General features: G+C 43.2%; 2 gene segments (V, D, J or C); both read right to left on the reverse strand.

Moving 5' to 3' along the window:
* Positions 1–406: 406 nt before the first annotated feature.
* LOC121137775 lies at positions 407–4,627 on the reverse strand. The segment is given in 2 exon segments: positions 407–1,495; positions 4,227–4,627. Coding segments are annotated over 2 exon segments (414 nt in total).
* An 8,907-nt stretch (positions 4,628–13,534) lies between these two features.
* LOC121137749 lies at positions 13,535–14,446 on the reverse strand. The segment is given in 2 exon segments: positions 13,535–13,890; positions 13,992–14,446. Coding segments are annotated over 2 exon segments (435 nt in total).
* Between the last annotated feature and the right edge of the window lie 608 nt (positions 14,447–15,054).

The following is a 15,054-nucleotide window of genomic DNA, read 5'->3' on the forward strand; positions in this document are numbered from 1 at the left end:
TCCCAGGTACCACAATTATGCTATGTTGTACTATTTGTCTTTGCTTAGCAAAACATACAGCTGGCTACACGTCCTAGTATGACTGCATTTATTTGGCAATAGTTTATCTAAAAATCTTAAATGAGGTGTTAACAATATACACCAAATGCATAGGGGGAATTGTGCCCACCAAATTATCAAATGTTGCTGAACTGGGGGAAATAAATCCCAAGTTTGCAACAGTAGGGTGTAAGCTACAGCAAGAAACAACCCCTTCATTCACAAGGCAATAATTCCAACATGTCTTACTTTTGGTTTAATTCTTGATGCAGAGTTCTTAACTCTGATGGGTTGACCTTGTGAAATGAGTTGTCCAGTCTCAACCAAGCATTCCTAGAAGTCTAACTGTAAGAAACACTAAATAGACTTGACAGGTTGAAATTATATTTTTATTCATACCATACACCCCCTACATCCCCCCAAAAAAACCAAACCAAAAGTATATAGTTAAAAAGAATAAGAGGCCACGAGTTAGAAAGGAAATAGAATTGTGTGCAGGGCTAGAGGAAGAGGTAAGGGAAGAAATAATATAATGACATGAAGATCTTTAAAAGGTAAAGAAAAATAATGCAACCTGGAATAGATTTTTCATGGAAAGAAGAGATCCATAACAATAGGGAAAGGCCATTGTTCTGTGCAGAAGAAATGGCCTAGGAAACCATCTCTGGGGTTGAAAGCAGCGAAAAGTGCATGAGGAAGTAATGGGACACAGACAAGTTCAGCTGGAGAGGAAGGAACCTGGGGAAAAGGCTGATGACAGAGACGAGGGAAAAATATGACGCAGGACCTTGCAAACGATTGTCCTATAGAACAAAGGGTCTACTGACCTACAGAGTAAACACAGCTTGGAAAGAGACCATGTTAGTGACTCAGATGGATAGTAAAGTTGTTGGAGAGTCGATGGTTGTAAGCTTACCAAAAGAGTCATCAGGACTTCAACTAAGGATTCTAGTTCCTCTCTGAAGGCAGAAACAAGGGGTGGAGAAGACACAAGCAGCCATGAAACGGTGTTAGAATGGACTTCAGTTGGGCTGAGACCCATGCTGAAATGGTCCTTGTTGGTCATAGCTCAGTGACTCTTACAGAAGCAGAGACTTCCTGAGGCACACAGGCAACTTGATTTACATTATGTGCAGAGAGGAGTCAGCCACTCGCTGCTGTGTATAACTGCTGGCACAGAAGTACACAGCTGTCTGAGAGGGTGAAGCCGTCTCCACAACAAGGGAGAAGGCCTCCGTCCTTGGTCTGGTGGCTTTGTACCCATCTGGTATATCTCCATTCTCAGTGTTGCCAGCAATGTATGAATAATGGATCAGCCTCAGTCCATGCCCCGGGTCCTGCCGATACCAGTACATGTAGTCATGATTATCAGTCTGGTGACAGTTCAGTGTTACTTCTCCTCCTGTTACTGCCACCTTGTTTCTTGGGTTTTGGGTGACTGCAGCCTCCATGGGTTCTGTAGTAAGAGACAGACAGAACCTAATGATGTCATCTCAGCTATAAAAGACTTGGGAATTCTGGGAAGGGAAGCACACCTGTGTCCTGTCCAACACTCACTTCCACACAGCAGACTCAAGGCCACACAGAAGAGCCTGAAGTCCATCTGAGGACCAAGGAGAGATCTGATGTCTTCCAGCCCTGTTTGTGGAAACTAGAGCTGGAGCTCTCAGTGACTTAGTGATGTCACTGTCTCCAACAAATGCTTGAGCTGCAGAGTTGACATGCCCCGCCCCTTCCCTACAGAAACAGGTCAACATTCAATTACAATTGCAGATTATAGTTGGAATATACAACAATATTTTCAATTGTATTTGCAAATTAACAGCATATATAGGAAAGCGTTTCTGGTTTGTATCATATTTATACAAGCATATACTCTTTCTCTGGCTTCAGCCAACATATTAGGATTATTTCATCCCTCCTGTGACACTATTTCTTATTTCACAATGTTTTAATGTTTAGTATTTTCATAGTTTGCTGCATTATTGTGACCTTCTGTATTCCATGAGTTTTCTACTAGGTCTTCACTTTGCCAAAATACTTGAAGATAAACCTCCAATGCCATCTATGGCTACAAGGTCTTCTTGACACCCAGAAAGCTTATAAAACACCAAGGCTGAGGTCATTACAGTTTGAACCACTGTTTTAAGCTATTTCATACCAATTCAGGGACACAAGCTCTAACTTCTAGGCTCAGTCCAGAGTATGTCTTCATTCATAGGAATTCTCCCTTTGTTTCAGGTGAGACTGTGGATTGTGGAACTGAGACTTGGTCACTGTGCATCATGTCAAGAGGAAACCCCCTTCAGCAAGGTGGGTGAGCCGTTTGCCTGGTAATATGCAGATCTGGTGACTCTGGGGTCTCAGAGAAACGTACCAAGATCATTCAAAAGCTCTCATGTCAACTTTGTCATAAGTTTGCTAACATGAGACACTTAACTGTCCTCCCTGTAAAGCACATCTCAGTTACTGTGTACACAGATAATATCAAAATGTCAAAGCTCATTCTGTGACCACACATCCTGGTGGGATCTTGATGGATATTTTCTATAATCCCACCCTGGTGAGGAAGGACTCGAAAACAGAAGCGGAGTCAAAAGGGACAGAATAGCATCCATAAGAAGAAGCAGGAGAGACAGTCTGACCATCAGAAACACCATTCTCATGTGTGCCCTGAGCTTGGCCAGTCCCCAGAGACTAACAGCCACCAACAAAGGAAGCCATTGCCCATCGTGAGGTGTGTCCAAGGAAGAGGCACTTTTTACTTTAGACCTGAATATTTGGAGGGGGGAAATGAAATTTTATGGCTCTGAGGCTCATTTCCAGAACCATATATGCTCCACCAATAATGTAAGTCTTCTGAACAATACTCTAATTTCATTAGATAGAGAAGCATATTCCATAAATATCTCCTTTATAGTCTTTTTAAATTGTTTATTGAATGGTTAGGTAATAAACTTCAAGTTGTATAAAATGTTAAACCCTTCTTGAAATTATGTCAGTACGCACACTATCTACCTTAATATTACACATCTATAACCTGTCGCACATCCCATTCAGAGACGAAAACACTAAGCTCAGCTGCCTTATAAAACAAGAGACAGTGAGCTGCTATGTTTTTGACTGAAGTGGATAACAGCATGGAAACTCATACTTTGATTTTGAAGACAAAAAGGCATAGATTTCAATCTTAGTGTTGATATTCCTATGCATGAAATGTTGGGAAATTCCATGAGCTATCAATTCCTATGTATAAAGTGACATGTAGAAATAGTCTTCTACAGCCAGACCATGGTGGCATGTGCCTTTAGTCCTAGTACTCTGGAGAAAGAGTCAGGTACACCTCTGAGTTTGAGGCCAGCCTGGTCTATAGAGGGAGTTCTAGGATAGGCAGGACTACAATGAAACTCTATCTCAAAAAAAAAAAAAAAAAGAAAAGAAGGAAGGAGGGAGGGAATTTTCCTCTAAGCATGGATTCACTAGTGTATACTCTTCTCTTATAATGTGCAATTTATTCCCAAACCGCAGACCCCACCTAGAGTATGGTTCCAACCCCTGGCTAGAAGCTGAAAAGGTGCTGGCAGAGACATGAGGACATCTGAAGTCTTGGGACCAACCCCAGTGTTTACAACTCTCTGTGTGAGCTCAGTAGGGCAGTGGGGGATTTGTAAAGACCCACAAGCATTCCTGGGCCTTGGCTAAAGCTGTGTGGCATCTTCCCATCCCTCACTAGTACATCACCAGCTTGGACAGCATGACTAAGGGACAGAAAGCCAGTCACTCTGTAAGGCTGTGATGAGCTAGCACAGAAATACACAGCAGAATCCTCCAGCTGCAAGGCGCTCATGTTCATCTCAGAGTGATAGTCACCGAGCTGCTGCACTGAGAATCGGCTGGGGATGTTTCCTTTCTCTGTCTCCATTTTTTCATAATGCTGAATGAGGAACTTCAGTTCCTGCCCCAGAGTCTGCTGGTAACAGGCCACACTGGCATGTCCAGACATGGGAATGCATTTCAGAGTGGACCTTCCTCCCTTGGCTTTGATTAGGTGTCTTGGAGACTGGATGACCCCAGGATTTGCTGAACCTGGGGAGGCAGGAGACAGGAGTAAGCATCTGGAGGAAGAGGGCATGGATGCAGCTGCAGTGAAGGAGTCAGGAGCAGTCCCTCCAGAGCTCAGGACTTACCTGTCCCCAGGAGAAAGACAGTGACACAGCAGAGCAGGGTGGGGCCCCAGGCAGAGTCAGGGAGGGCAGTGTCACTCATCCTTCTCCTCAGGATGCTGCTGTCCTTGTGAGAGCAGAGTCAGCTCCTCCTCTCTCTCCTCCTCTCATCTCACTGCCTGTGATGTCGGGCTCTGAGATCAGTGATCTTGTTGGCTCCCATAGGGTCCCTTCACCCTTGAGCATACTCTGCTGGCTCAACCCCTCCCCTTTAGGCTCAGCCTGCTTAGTGGAAGGGGAGATGGCTGTCTGTGGAAGAGTCCTTTCCATGATTTCCTCTGAGACAGTAGCTTCCTTCTCCTGTATTTTCAAGGTTACATTTCATGGCTGCCCAGTGGGTGCGTAAAGATGATCAACCTCTCTTTCCCTGCCTTATGTCTCCTGAGCAGCATGGTTTCTGCTTTCACAGCTCACACCCAACTGTGGACTCCCAACCAGAGCTCTGCAGCAGCTCACTCCGTGGATCTGCAGTGCCCCCTAGTGACCAGCTGTGCAGTCACTGGGTTGTACCTCTACTGGCTGTGGTAGAGGGTGTTGGGAGCTCAAAATCAGGCATCTGGGGTGAAGAAGAAAACATTGCAGAGTTGTTGCCAGTTCCAGTTAACCCAACAAAATATCAAATACTGTCTATACTACTGAGGTAGGCATAAAAGGAACTCATTTTAAAAAAAAAGGAAAAAATCTAAGTCCAAGTCTAAGATATACCATGGTGTTGCAAGGAGTCATACAAAAGGCATTAGATACCAGATGCCTTTGGAAGGGATTGGACCTGGGCAAAACACCTTTAGGCTAGGAATATTTTTATGACAAGATGACTGTAAATGATATCAAGGGAGAAGCTTCTGAGCACTAAGAAAAACAGATCAGTCTAAGGAAGAGAAAGCTGAAAAGGCTACAATGTAGGGGTTATTGTTGTAATAGGAAGCTTGTGTTTGAAGAAATTTAAATATTAAAATTCTACATTGGTCCCCAGTTCCTCCTCCTCCCTCTTCTTCTCCCCCTCTCTTTCTCCCATATCTCTCTCTCTCTCATCCCCTCCCCCCTGCTCCCAATCCAATTAGGAGATCTTGTCCCATTCCCTGTCTCTGGTTTACCATGCATATCTCTGTTAGGGTCCTCCCTGCTTCCCAGACTCTCTGGCAGTGGGATTGTAGGCTGGCAATCCCCTGATCCATGTCTAAAATCCATATATGAGTGAGTACATACCATATTTGTCTTTTTGTGACTGGGTTACTTCACTCAGGTTGGTTTCTTCTAGTGCCATCCATTTGCCTGCAAATTTCAAGACTCCATTGTTTTTTTCCACTGAGTAGTACTCCATTGTGTAGATGTACCACATTTTCTCTATCCACGCTTCAGCTGAAGGGCATCTAGGTTGCTTCCAGGTTCTGGCTATTACAAATAATGCTGCTATGAACATAGTTAAGCAGATGTTCTTATTGTATGAGTGTACATCTTTTGGATATATGCCTACGAGTGGAATTGTTGGGGTCTTGTGGTAGACTGATTTCCATTTTCCTGAGGAATCTTCATACTGATCTCCACTGTGGCTGAGCAAGTTGGCATTCCCACCAGCAATGGAGGAGTGTTCCCTTTTCTCTATATCCTCTCCAGCATAAATTGTCATTAGTGTTTTTTTTTATTTTAGCCATTCTGATGGGAGTGAGATGGTATCTCAGAGTTGTTTTGATTTGCATTTCCCTGATGCCTAAGGATGTTGAACATTTTCTCAAGTGTCTCTCAGCCATTTTAGATTCCTTTATTGAAAATTCTCTACATGGGGGAGCAGGAAGTTTGAGCCAGGGTAAGAATAGAGGAGAAAACGATGAGAGATACCATAATAGAGGGAGTCATTATAGGTTGGAGGAGAGATATGGCACTAGTGAAATTTTCAGAGATCTACAAGAATGACACCAATGGGCATTAAGGCTACCTTAAATGTCCTCCCCTGATAATGAGATTGATGACTACCTTATATGCCATCCAAGAACCCTCATCCAATGGCTGATGGAAGCAGAGGTAGACACCCACAGCTAAAAACTGAACTCCTGGAATCCAGTTGCAAAGAGGAGTGATGACTAAAGGAATCAAGCTCAGGCTGGTGAACCACAGAGGCAGCTGACTTAAACAAGGGGGAACCCATGGACACCAGACTGATGACTGAGAGGCCATCATGGGACTGGTCCAGACACTCCCCCTTCTCTCCCCGCTCCCCCCATCTGGGTGTCAGAGAAGAGGCCTCGGCAAACTGTGGGACCTTGGAGAGTAGATGAGTATTTATTCCTGGCATACATATCGATTCTGGGAAGCCCATTCCACATGGAGGGATGCTTTCTCAGCCTGGAAACAGGGCAGAGGACCTAGGCCCTGCCTGGGATGATATGACAGACTTTGAAAATCCCTCATGGAAGACCTTACCCTCCCTTGGGAGCAGAGTGGGGATGGAGTTGGGTAGTTTAGGGAATTGGGGTACCGGGGGAGGGAGAAGGAACTGGGAGAAATGTGTGTGAAAAGTTAAATTTTAAAAATTTATAAAAAAATCTACATTGGAATCCCCACTTGTGAAATATGCGATGATTTGAGGTTATCCTCAGCTCACTTAACACCTTGTTCTCATTTTCTCTGTGTTTCCTTATGAATACTGTCTTCAAATTCATCAGTCCTGCCTTCTGGAGCATCCAATCTACTGCTACCTACAGCAACTGTTTCTCAGCACAGACACCACAATTCTATTTCTAGACGTTTGGTTGTGAACTTTGCATGTCTGCTCCATCTCTACCAATCTGATGCGGTATGTGCTGCAGTTATACCGCTTCAGGTCATCGTCAGCCAATTTGTCAGAAATGGGTTACCTTCTAATGATGAGTCCTGCTTTCTTCCTTGTTTGTAAAGCTGTAATCTTTTATTAGACGCCAAACAGTTATATTTTGTGTTTGATAGCCTCACGTGTCATGGTTTTCTTACAAGTGCACTGATATCTTTATTCTGCAATGTGCTCATGTTTCTGAGAACCAAAACCAGGCGAACTCCTAGGAGACCATTCTATTTCTTTGTAGGTAGGCTTTGACAAAAATGTATGTAAAACATAAAGATAGACCAAACTTAAAACTCCAGAAAATGATGGAAAAGTAGAAAAACATACAATGTTAATGTAATGAAGTATTGAAATAAATCAAGATTGTGTACAGATTACAAATGTACAAATATTATGTGAGGTGAAAGAAACCAGTCACAAAGGGAAAAATTATCATTCTGAGCATAGAGTCCCTACAATAGGCCAGATCATGGTATGGAAGGAAGAATTGTTACTGCTTAGTTAGTTTAAAGAGCAAAGCTTCTTAGCAAATACCTAGTGATGTTGGTTATACACCACAATGGACATGTATGAAATATCATGAGATTATAGATATTAAAATAGTGATGGAGTTCAGCAAATGACTGCCCACTAAGCTACTTTGGTTTCTTGTTCTTCTGACCTAAAGATGCTTAGGGGGCAATAAGTATGGGAAAAAAATCTTTCTCTCAGCTTCTCCTGGTAGACAAAGCATAGATTCTCCAAAGGAAGAATGTGAGCCTCTCCCAGGGAGTCCACCCAAACAGGGAGGATTAAGTTATCACAGGAGACGACACTGGAGGCCCACCCTATCCCCAGAAAGACTCCTCAGAGTCTAACATCTTAAGGAAATTTTCAGATTTCCTCCCCACACATTGATTCTTCCTCAGTCTTCCTGCATACCCCACACCTCATCCTATGAAAAGGGAATAGAAGTTTCTAGATACCAGTAGGCGTTTAGATATTTATTGTCCTTTCATTTCACATCACAAGGCATGCAATTATCTTGTGTAGCTTTTTACCTGTTAATCTGTGAATTCATTTTCAAGACACAAATCAGAGAGTAAGCGAACACACCTTCTCCCGTAAGCACCAAACTGAACTCTGTTGTTACCATGTGTGTCATTGCTCTCATAAAAATTAAAAAGAAGAGGAAGGGAGATTGCCTTCAAAATTACAAAGAGAGTAAAAGTATATATTAATGGCTGCATCCTCCGTGGATGTACTTAAAAGGTAAGAGCCCAACTAACTAATTCAGATGCACTGGTAACTAAACAAAACGTTGTTTGTTAGAAAGCATCCCATGGAGTGTTTTCTGGTGTGGCTGTAATTTTCTTCTGTAGCATAAGACAGTTCCTGGTAGTTCACAGCTCACTACACATTCTGTTTTGTAAATCTTTAGAAAATGTTTCTATCTGGCAAGTCTGAATTCATGGCTCGCCTCTCAGCTGCTGATGAGTTGTTGATGGCTGACAATGAAAGAAGTTGCGGTAATACTATTTACTCTTTTTTGGCTTGACAATGTAGGAGGAACATTCTGTATCTCCTGGGGTATTTTTTTATTAATAATGGTATTCTTTATCTTTTGGGGGTAAGGTATAGGCAAGGTATGCTTCATTACAAGGCAAAAAAGTGCTTGTTTGGTTTAGATGTTAACTGTTCCTTGGAGATTCAGGAATTAAAGGCTTACTTGCTCTAAGCCCTTGTCATTTATTGCAGAAGTAGCAATTGATATTCTAGGAATCAGCTCCAGAATATTTATTGCTACGAATTTGGCTGTATGTAGAATATATACTGAATACTTCATATTCTCAAATGGGCCCCAGAGAAAGGAATTCCTTCTTCTCTCACCGTGTTAGTGGTAAGGGTGCCCCACTGCTTACTAAGGCTGGAAGCAGCAGCCCCAGGATCTCACTACAAAGCCTTAGATTTTTTTCTTTGATACAGCACTGAGAAATCCCCTCTAACGAGTTAACAGCATGTTTTAGAAATCATGTGTCCTCTCCTCCTTCCAAGATATGAGGGGCCCTGCTTTTGTCAAGATTTTTATCTGCCTTTCCTGGCTCAGAGATATATGCATGCTGAATTGTGAGAGAATTGTTGAATGTGCCTGTGTATATAAAAACTAGAAGAATTGTGGGACTAAAAGGACCTTTCTGAGAATTTTTTAGAAAAAAGAACTTCTGGAGACTTTTTAGAAGGACCGCAGGGGAATTTTCAGAAGGAACTTTCAGAGAATTTTTAGAGAGATTCTAGGAGAATTTTTAAGGAGAAGTTTTGAAAGAGAACTTTAAAAAGAGAACTTATTAGAGAGAACTTTTCAGAAGAAATATTAAAGAGATCTTTTTGAAAGAGAACTCTGGGGAAGAACATTTCTTGAAGAATAAAGAGTCAGGAGAGGAATGAATGTGTGAGTGTTTTTTTTTTCCTTTTTACTCTCAGATCAGAACTTGCTAGCCAAGACCAACCCACCTTCTGGAAGCCTCCTGCCTGAACCCTTGATAATTCCTGGTCTACAAATGATCAGAGGAAGGGCTTTGAAAAAGATTAGATCATGGAGGCTTAGGTTCCACCAATGGCGAATTTATTTATTGACAGGTTTATTATTGAGTCATGTAGACAACTTCAGAAAGAAGGGGCCTCTAGAGGCATGCACTGAAATCTCTCTCTCTCTCTCTCTCTCTCTCTCTCTCCTTCCTTCTTCACTCTCCTTCACTGCCATGAGATTGGAATATCAGTCCTGTTATATTCTTCAGCCACACCACAGGTCCAATTAATCGTAGACCAAAACACTGAGATACAGAGGCAAAATAGATGTTCTTCCTTTATTTTCTTAGATCTGTCATGATGACGGAAAGGTAACTATGACGTGGATCTCCAAACTCAGTGCTGACACAATTTTAGTTCCCATTTTGTAAAATGTAGTGTGTCATGAGCAGCTTCCTGCAGCTATCAACCCAATTACCATGCACTGAGCCAAATTACTTACACATTATAACAAGAGAATATGCAATTTATGTTTCTAAATACATCAAGACCAAGAAAATGAATTATAGACATTTATTATGGAATGCTAATCCCTATAGCATTTCTTTTTCTGGATGATGGGAAATTGTTCCATTTTCCAATCACTTGGAAATGTATATATATATATACATGTATGCATATATATTCATTCACATGCTTTGCTAAATACATATGAATTGACTTATTTATTTACAACACACCAAAAAAGCACACATAAAGATAGTAAATAAAACTAAGAAATCATGATTTTTTTTTTGTTTTTTGAGACAGGGTTTCTCTGTGACTTTGGAGCTCTCCTGGAACTCCTTCTGTAGACCAGGCTGGTCTCGAACTCACAGACACCTGCCTGCCTCTGCCTCCTGAGTGCGTGTGCCACCAACGGCCAGTAGAAATGGTAAAACAAAGACAATCCTATGTGGAATAACTTTTGATGGGAAGGAGAGATGCGGAAACGGGGGAAAGCATGTCTTCCATGCAGAGGAAGTGTCCTTAGAGAACACCTGCTCATTTGAGAGCAGCCACAGAACATATGAGGAGGGGATGGGATGCAGAGAGGTTCAGCTGGAGTGGGAAGAGCTTGGGAAGGCTGGGACAGCACTGAGTGAGGAAGGAGACACAGAATCTCACAGGATATTGTCCTACAGAACAAAGGGTTTCCTAACCTACTCAGTAAACAGAGCCTGGAAAGAGATCGTACCTAGAAAGGCAGGAACTTCCTGGGGCACACAGGCAACTTGACTTCCTAATTTACGTGCAGAGAGGAGGCAGTCACACATTGCTGTGCATCACTGCTGGCACAGAAGTACACAGCCGTCTGAGAGGGGGAAGCCGTCTCCAGAGCGAGGGAGAATCTTTCTTTGGTTGGTCTGGTGGCTTTGTACCCATCAGGGACGTCTCCTCTCTGTGTGTTATCAGCACCATATGAGTAATGGATCAGCCTCAGTCCATGCCCTGGGTCCTGCCGATACCAGTACATATTGTTGTGGTTAAAAGTCTGGTGACAGCTCAGTTCCACCTTTCCTCCTATTGCTGTCACCTTGTTTCTTGGGCTTTGGGTGACTGCAGCCTCCATGGGTTCTGTAATAGAGAGAGACAGAGCCTGATGATGTCATCTCAGCTCAAAGACTTGGGAATTCTGGGAAGGGAAGCACACCTGTGTCCTGTCCAGCACTCACTTCTACACAGCAGACTCAAGGCCACACAGAAGAGCCTGACATCCATCTCAGGACCAAGGCGAGATGTGATGTCTTCCAGCCCTGTTTGTGGAAACGAGAGCTGGGGCTCTCAGTGACTTAGTGATGTCACTGTCTCCAACAAATACTTGAGCTGCAGAGTTGACATGCCCCGCCCCTTCCCTACAGAAACAAGCAAACATCCAATTATAATCGTACATTTGGAGTATACAACAATATTTGGAGTTGACACACACAAATTAATGGCTGAGATTTATAGAGTTTTTGGTTTACTTTGTATTTATACATGTATGGACTCTTTCTCTGTTTTTTTAAATCACAACTTTTATTCTTACTATCATATAATTCTTTATTTTACATAGTCTTATGTTTTACTATTTGTAGTCTTAATTACACTCTTACACACGATGTATTCCATGAGGTTTCTACCAATTATTTGCTTTGTCTAAATACTTAAGAAAACCTTCAGTGTCATCTGTGGCTACAAGTACCACTTGACATCCAGCTTATAAAACACCAACTCTGAGGTTACTAGAATTTGAGCAAATGTTTTAAGCTCTCTCGTACCTATTCAGGGACATAAGCTCTACATTCTAGGCTCAGACCAGATTGTTCCTCCGCTGACAGGAATGCTACATTTGTTTCAGGTGAAGTTGCTGTTGGTGGATTTAAGTCTCTGTCATTATGCTTGCTGTCAAGAGGAGACCCCCTGTTCAGTGTTGATGAGCTGTTTGCACAGGTATGTGCAGGTCTCGTATGAAGGCAGGGAAATAATGAGTTCTCTAGACCCAAGGTAAATGACAAATGCGTGTTTTATTGGGGAACAACCTACACAGATGGCAATAAGGAACTGCTGTATCCCTTGTCTGCCCTTTGAGAGAGCACAAGGGAGCAAGTGCCTGCCTCAAGCTGCCCACTTTCCAGCTCCATCCTTCTGCACCTGAAGCCACGCCCAAAGGGGTGTGGCCACTAACGCAAACACACTGGCAAGGCTAGTTGATGCTATGCTGGTGCCTCTAAGGTAACAGGGAGAAATACCAAAATCATTCAAAAGCTCTTGTATCACTTTTGTCGTAAGTTTGCTAAAATCAAACACGTCTACTCAAAAACAGTTTAGGTTCCTTCCTGTGAAACGTACCTCAGTTACTGCCTACACAGATAACATACATCAAAGTGTGAAACCTCCTTTCTGTGGCCACACTTCCTGGTGGGATTTTGATGTATTCTTTCTGTAATCCTACACTGGTGAGAAGAGATACAAAAGCAGAAGCAGAGACAAAGAGGACCATCAAAGCATCCGTGTGAAGTAGCTGAGTACAGGGTCTGGACATCCCCCAAAACTGCATGCCCATCTATGCCCCAAGCTTGGCTGGTCCACAGACACCAGCAGTCACCAACAAAGGAGGCCATTGCCCATGGCTGAGTCAGCATAAGAGTCACTTTCTATTGTAGACTTAAATGTTTGCCGTGGGAAACATGAGATGTCACAGCTCTTAGGCTCATTTCCAAAATAAGGTCTGATCTACCAGTAATGTTACTCTTCTGGACAATGCTCTGATTTCATTGAAGAAAGAAACATCTGCCAAAAATACCTCTTTGTATTCCTTTTAAATTGATTGATGATTATTGAGTAACAAATTTTCTTCTGTTGAAAATGTAACCCACATCTTGAAAGTTAAGAAAAAAACATTATCTGGTTTCGTATTATATATCTATAACCTGTCAGCACCCTTCAACACACGCACACTAAGTTCAGCTAGTGTCATAACACAAGAGGCTGAGAGGCTGCTACATTTCTAGCATACCAGAGAAGACTACTATGGAAAGTCATACTTTGATTTCCAAGGCAAAGAAATGCAGGTTTTAATTCTATGATTGGCATTCTCAAATATGATTTGTTAGATAATATAACAAGTTATCAATTCCTGTGTATAAAGTGGAATGAATATGTCTTCATCCACAAATCAATCACTAGTGTGTACCTTTACAATGAAACATGTAGCTTATGCCAACACCCAAGCACACAACCCAGGGTAAGGTTTCTAGCGCTGACGTGGAGCTGGAAGGCACTGGCAGACATGTGCCAACGTCAGGAGTCATGGAGTCCACCCTAGTGTTTAGGACTCCGTCTGAGCTCAGGTGGGCAGAGGGACCTAGTATAGAGTTAATGCATTCTTGTGGATAGCTAGGGCAGCTGTGCAGCAAGTCCCCACCCCTCCCTAATACATCACCAACTGGCACAGGAAGATTGGGGACAGAAAGCCAGTCACTCTGTAAGGCTGTGATGAGCTAGCACAGAAATACACAGCAGAATCCTCCAGCTGCAAGGCGCTCATGTTCATCTCAGAGTGATAGTCACTGAACTGCTGCACTGAGAATCGGCTGGGGATGTTTCCTTTCTCTCTCTCCATTCTTTCATAATGCTGAATGAGGAACCTCAGTTCCTGCCCCAGAGTCTGCTGGTACCAGGCCACACTGTTATGTCCAGAGATGGGAATGCATGTCAGAGTGGACCTTCCTCCCCTTGCTTTGATTAGGTGTCTTGGAGACTGGATGACCCCAGGATTTGCTGAACCTGGGGAGGCAGGAGGCAGGAGTGAGCATCTGGAGGAAGAGGGCGTGGATGCAGCTGCAGTGAAGGAGTCAGGAGCAGTCCCTCCTGAGCTCAGGACTTACCTGTCCCCAGGAGAAAGACAGTGACACAGCAGAGCAGGGTGGGGCCCCAGGCAGAGTCAGGGAGGGCAGTGTCACTCATCCTTCTCCTCAGGATGCTGCTGTCCTTGTGAGAGCAGAGTCAGCTCCTCCTCTCTCTCTCCTCCTCTCATCTCACTGCCTGTGGTGTTGGGCTCTGAGGTCAGTGGTCTCATTGGCTCCCATAGGCTCTCTACACCCTTGGGCATACTCTGCTGGCTCAACCCCTCATTTAAGCTCAGCCTTAGTGTAAATGGAAATGGCTGTGCTGAATAAATACGACTGCCTGTGATGAAGTCCTTTTCATGCAGCTGCTTCTTTCTCTTTTAGTCTCGGTAGGTTTTGGATTGCCAAAAGTTTACGGCTCCATGTGCTGGTGACCAGTTTATGTGCAAAGATGATCGACCTCCTGGTCTCTGCCCTATGCCTGCTGAGCCAGCACTGTTTTTGGTTCCACAGCAAATACCCTACTGTGGGCTCCATGTTACAGCTCTGCATTTACCTTCCGAAGCACCACCCAAGGCTCTCTCCGTGGATCTGCAGTGCCTCCTAGTGACCAGATTGCAGATGATGCGCTGTACCTCCACGGCTAGAAACTCTCAGTCAGGCATCAAGAGTAAGCCAGAAAATGTCAAAGAATTTTTGCCTGTACTCATTTACCAACAAAACCTTAAAGAGTGCCTGTTGGAGCAAGATAAGCGGTGTGAAGGGAACTTCATTTTTCAGTACAAACAAACAGAAAAAATACAAAATCCAAAGCAACAACAACAGAAAAAAAACCCACAACACAATAAAATTGGAGTCTTTTCAGTGTATTCATTAGGTATCATCCGCCCTTGGATGGTGCAGAGACTTGAGGAAAACAGTCTTTGGTCACAGGAAATACGTAGAAGGCCTGACTGTGGATGACATCAGGTAAGAAGCCTCTAAGCACTTGGGAAAAATAAGCCTGTCCAAGGAGGAGGAAACAGAGAAGGGTACAATGTTGGAATTACTGTTGTATCAGCTAGCTTGTCATTCAAGAAACTTACATATTAAAGTTCTATGT

The sequence above is a fragment of the Mesocricetus auratus genome, unplaced genomic scaffold, assembly GCF_017639785.1.
Source record: "Mesocricetus auratus isolate SY011 unplaced genomic scaffold, BCM_Maur_2.0 Super-Scaffold_100694, whole genome shotgun sequence".
In the NCBI taxonomy this organism is placed as follows: Eukaryota; Metazoa; Chordata; class Mammalia; order Rodentia; family Cricetidae; genus Mesocricetus; species Mesocricetus auratus.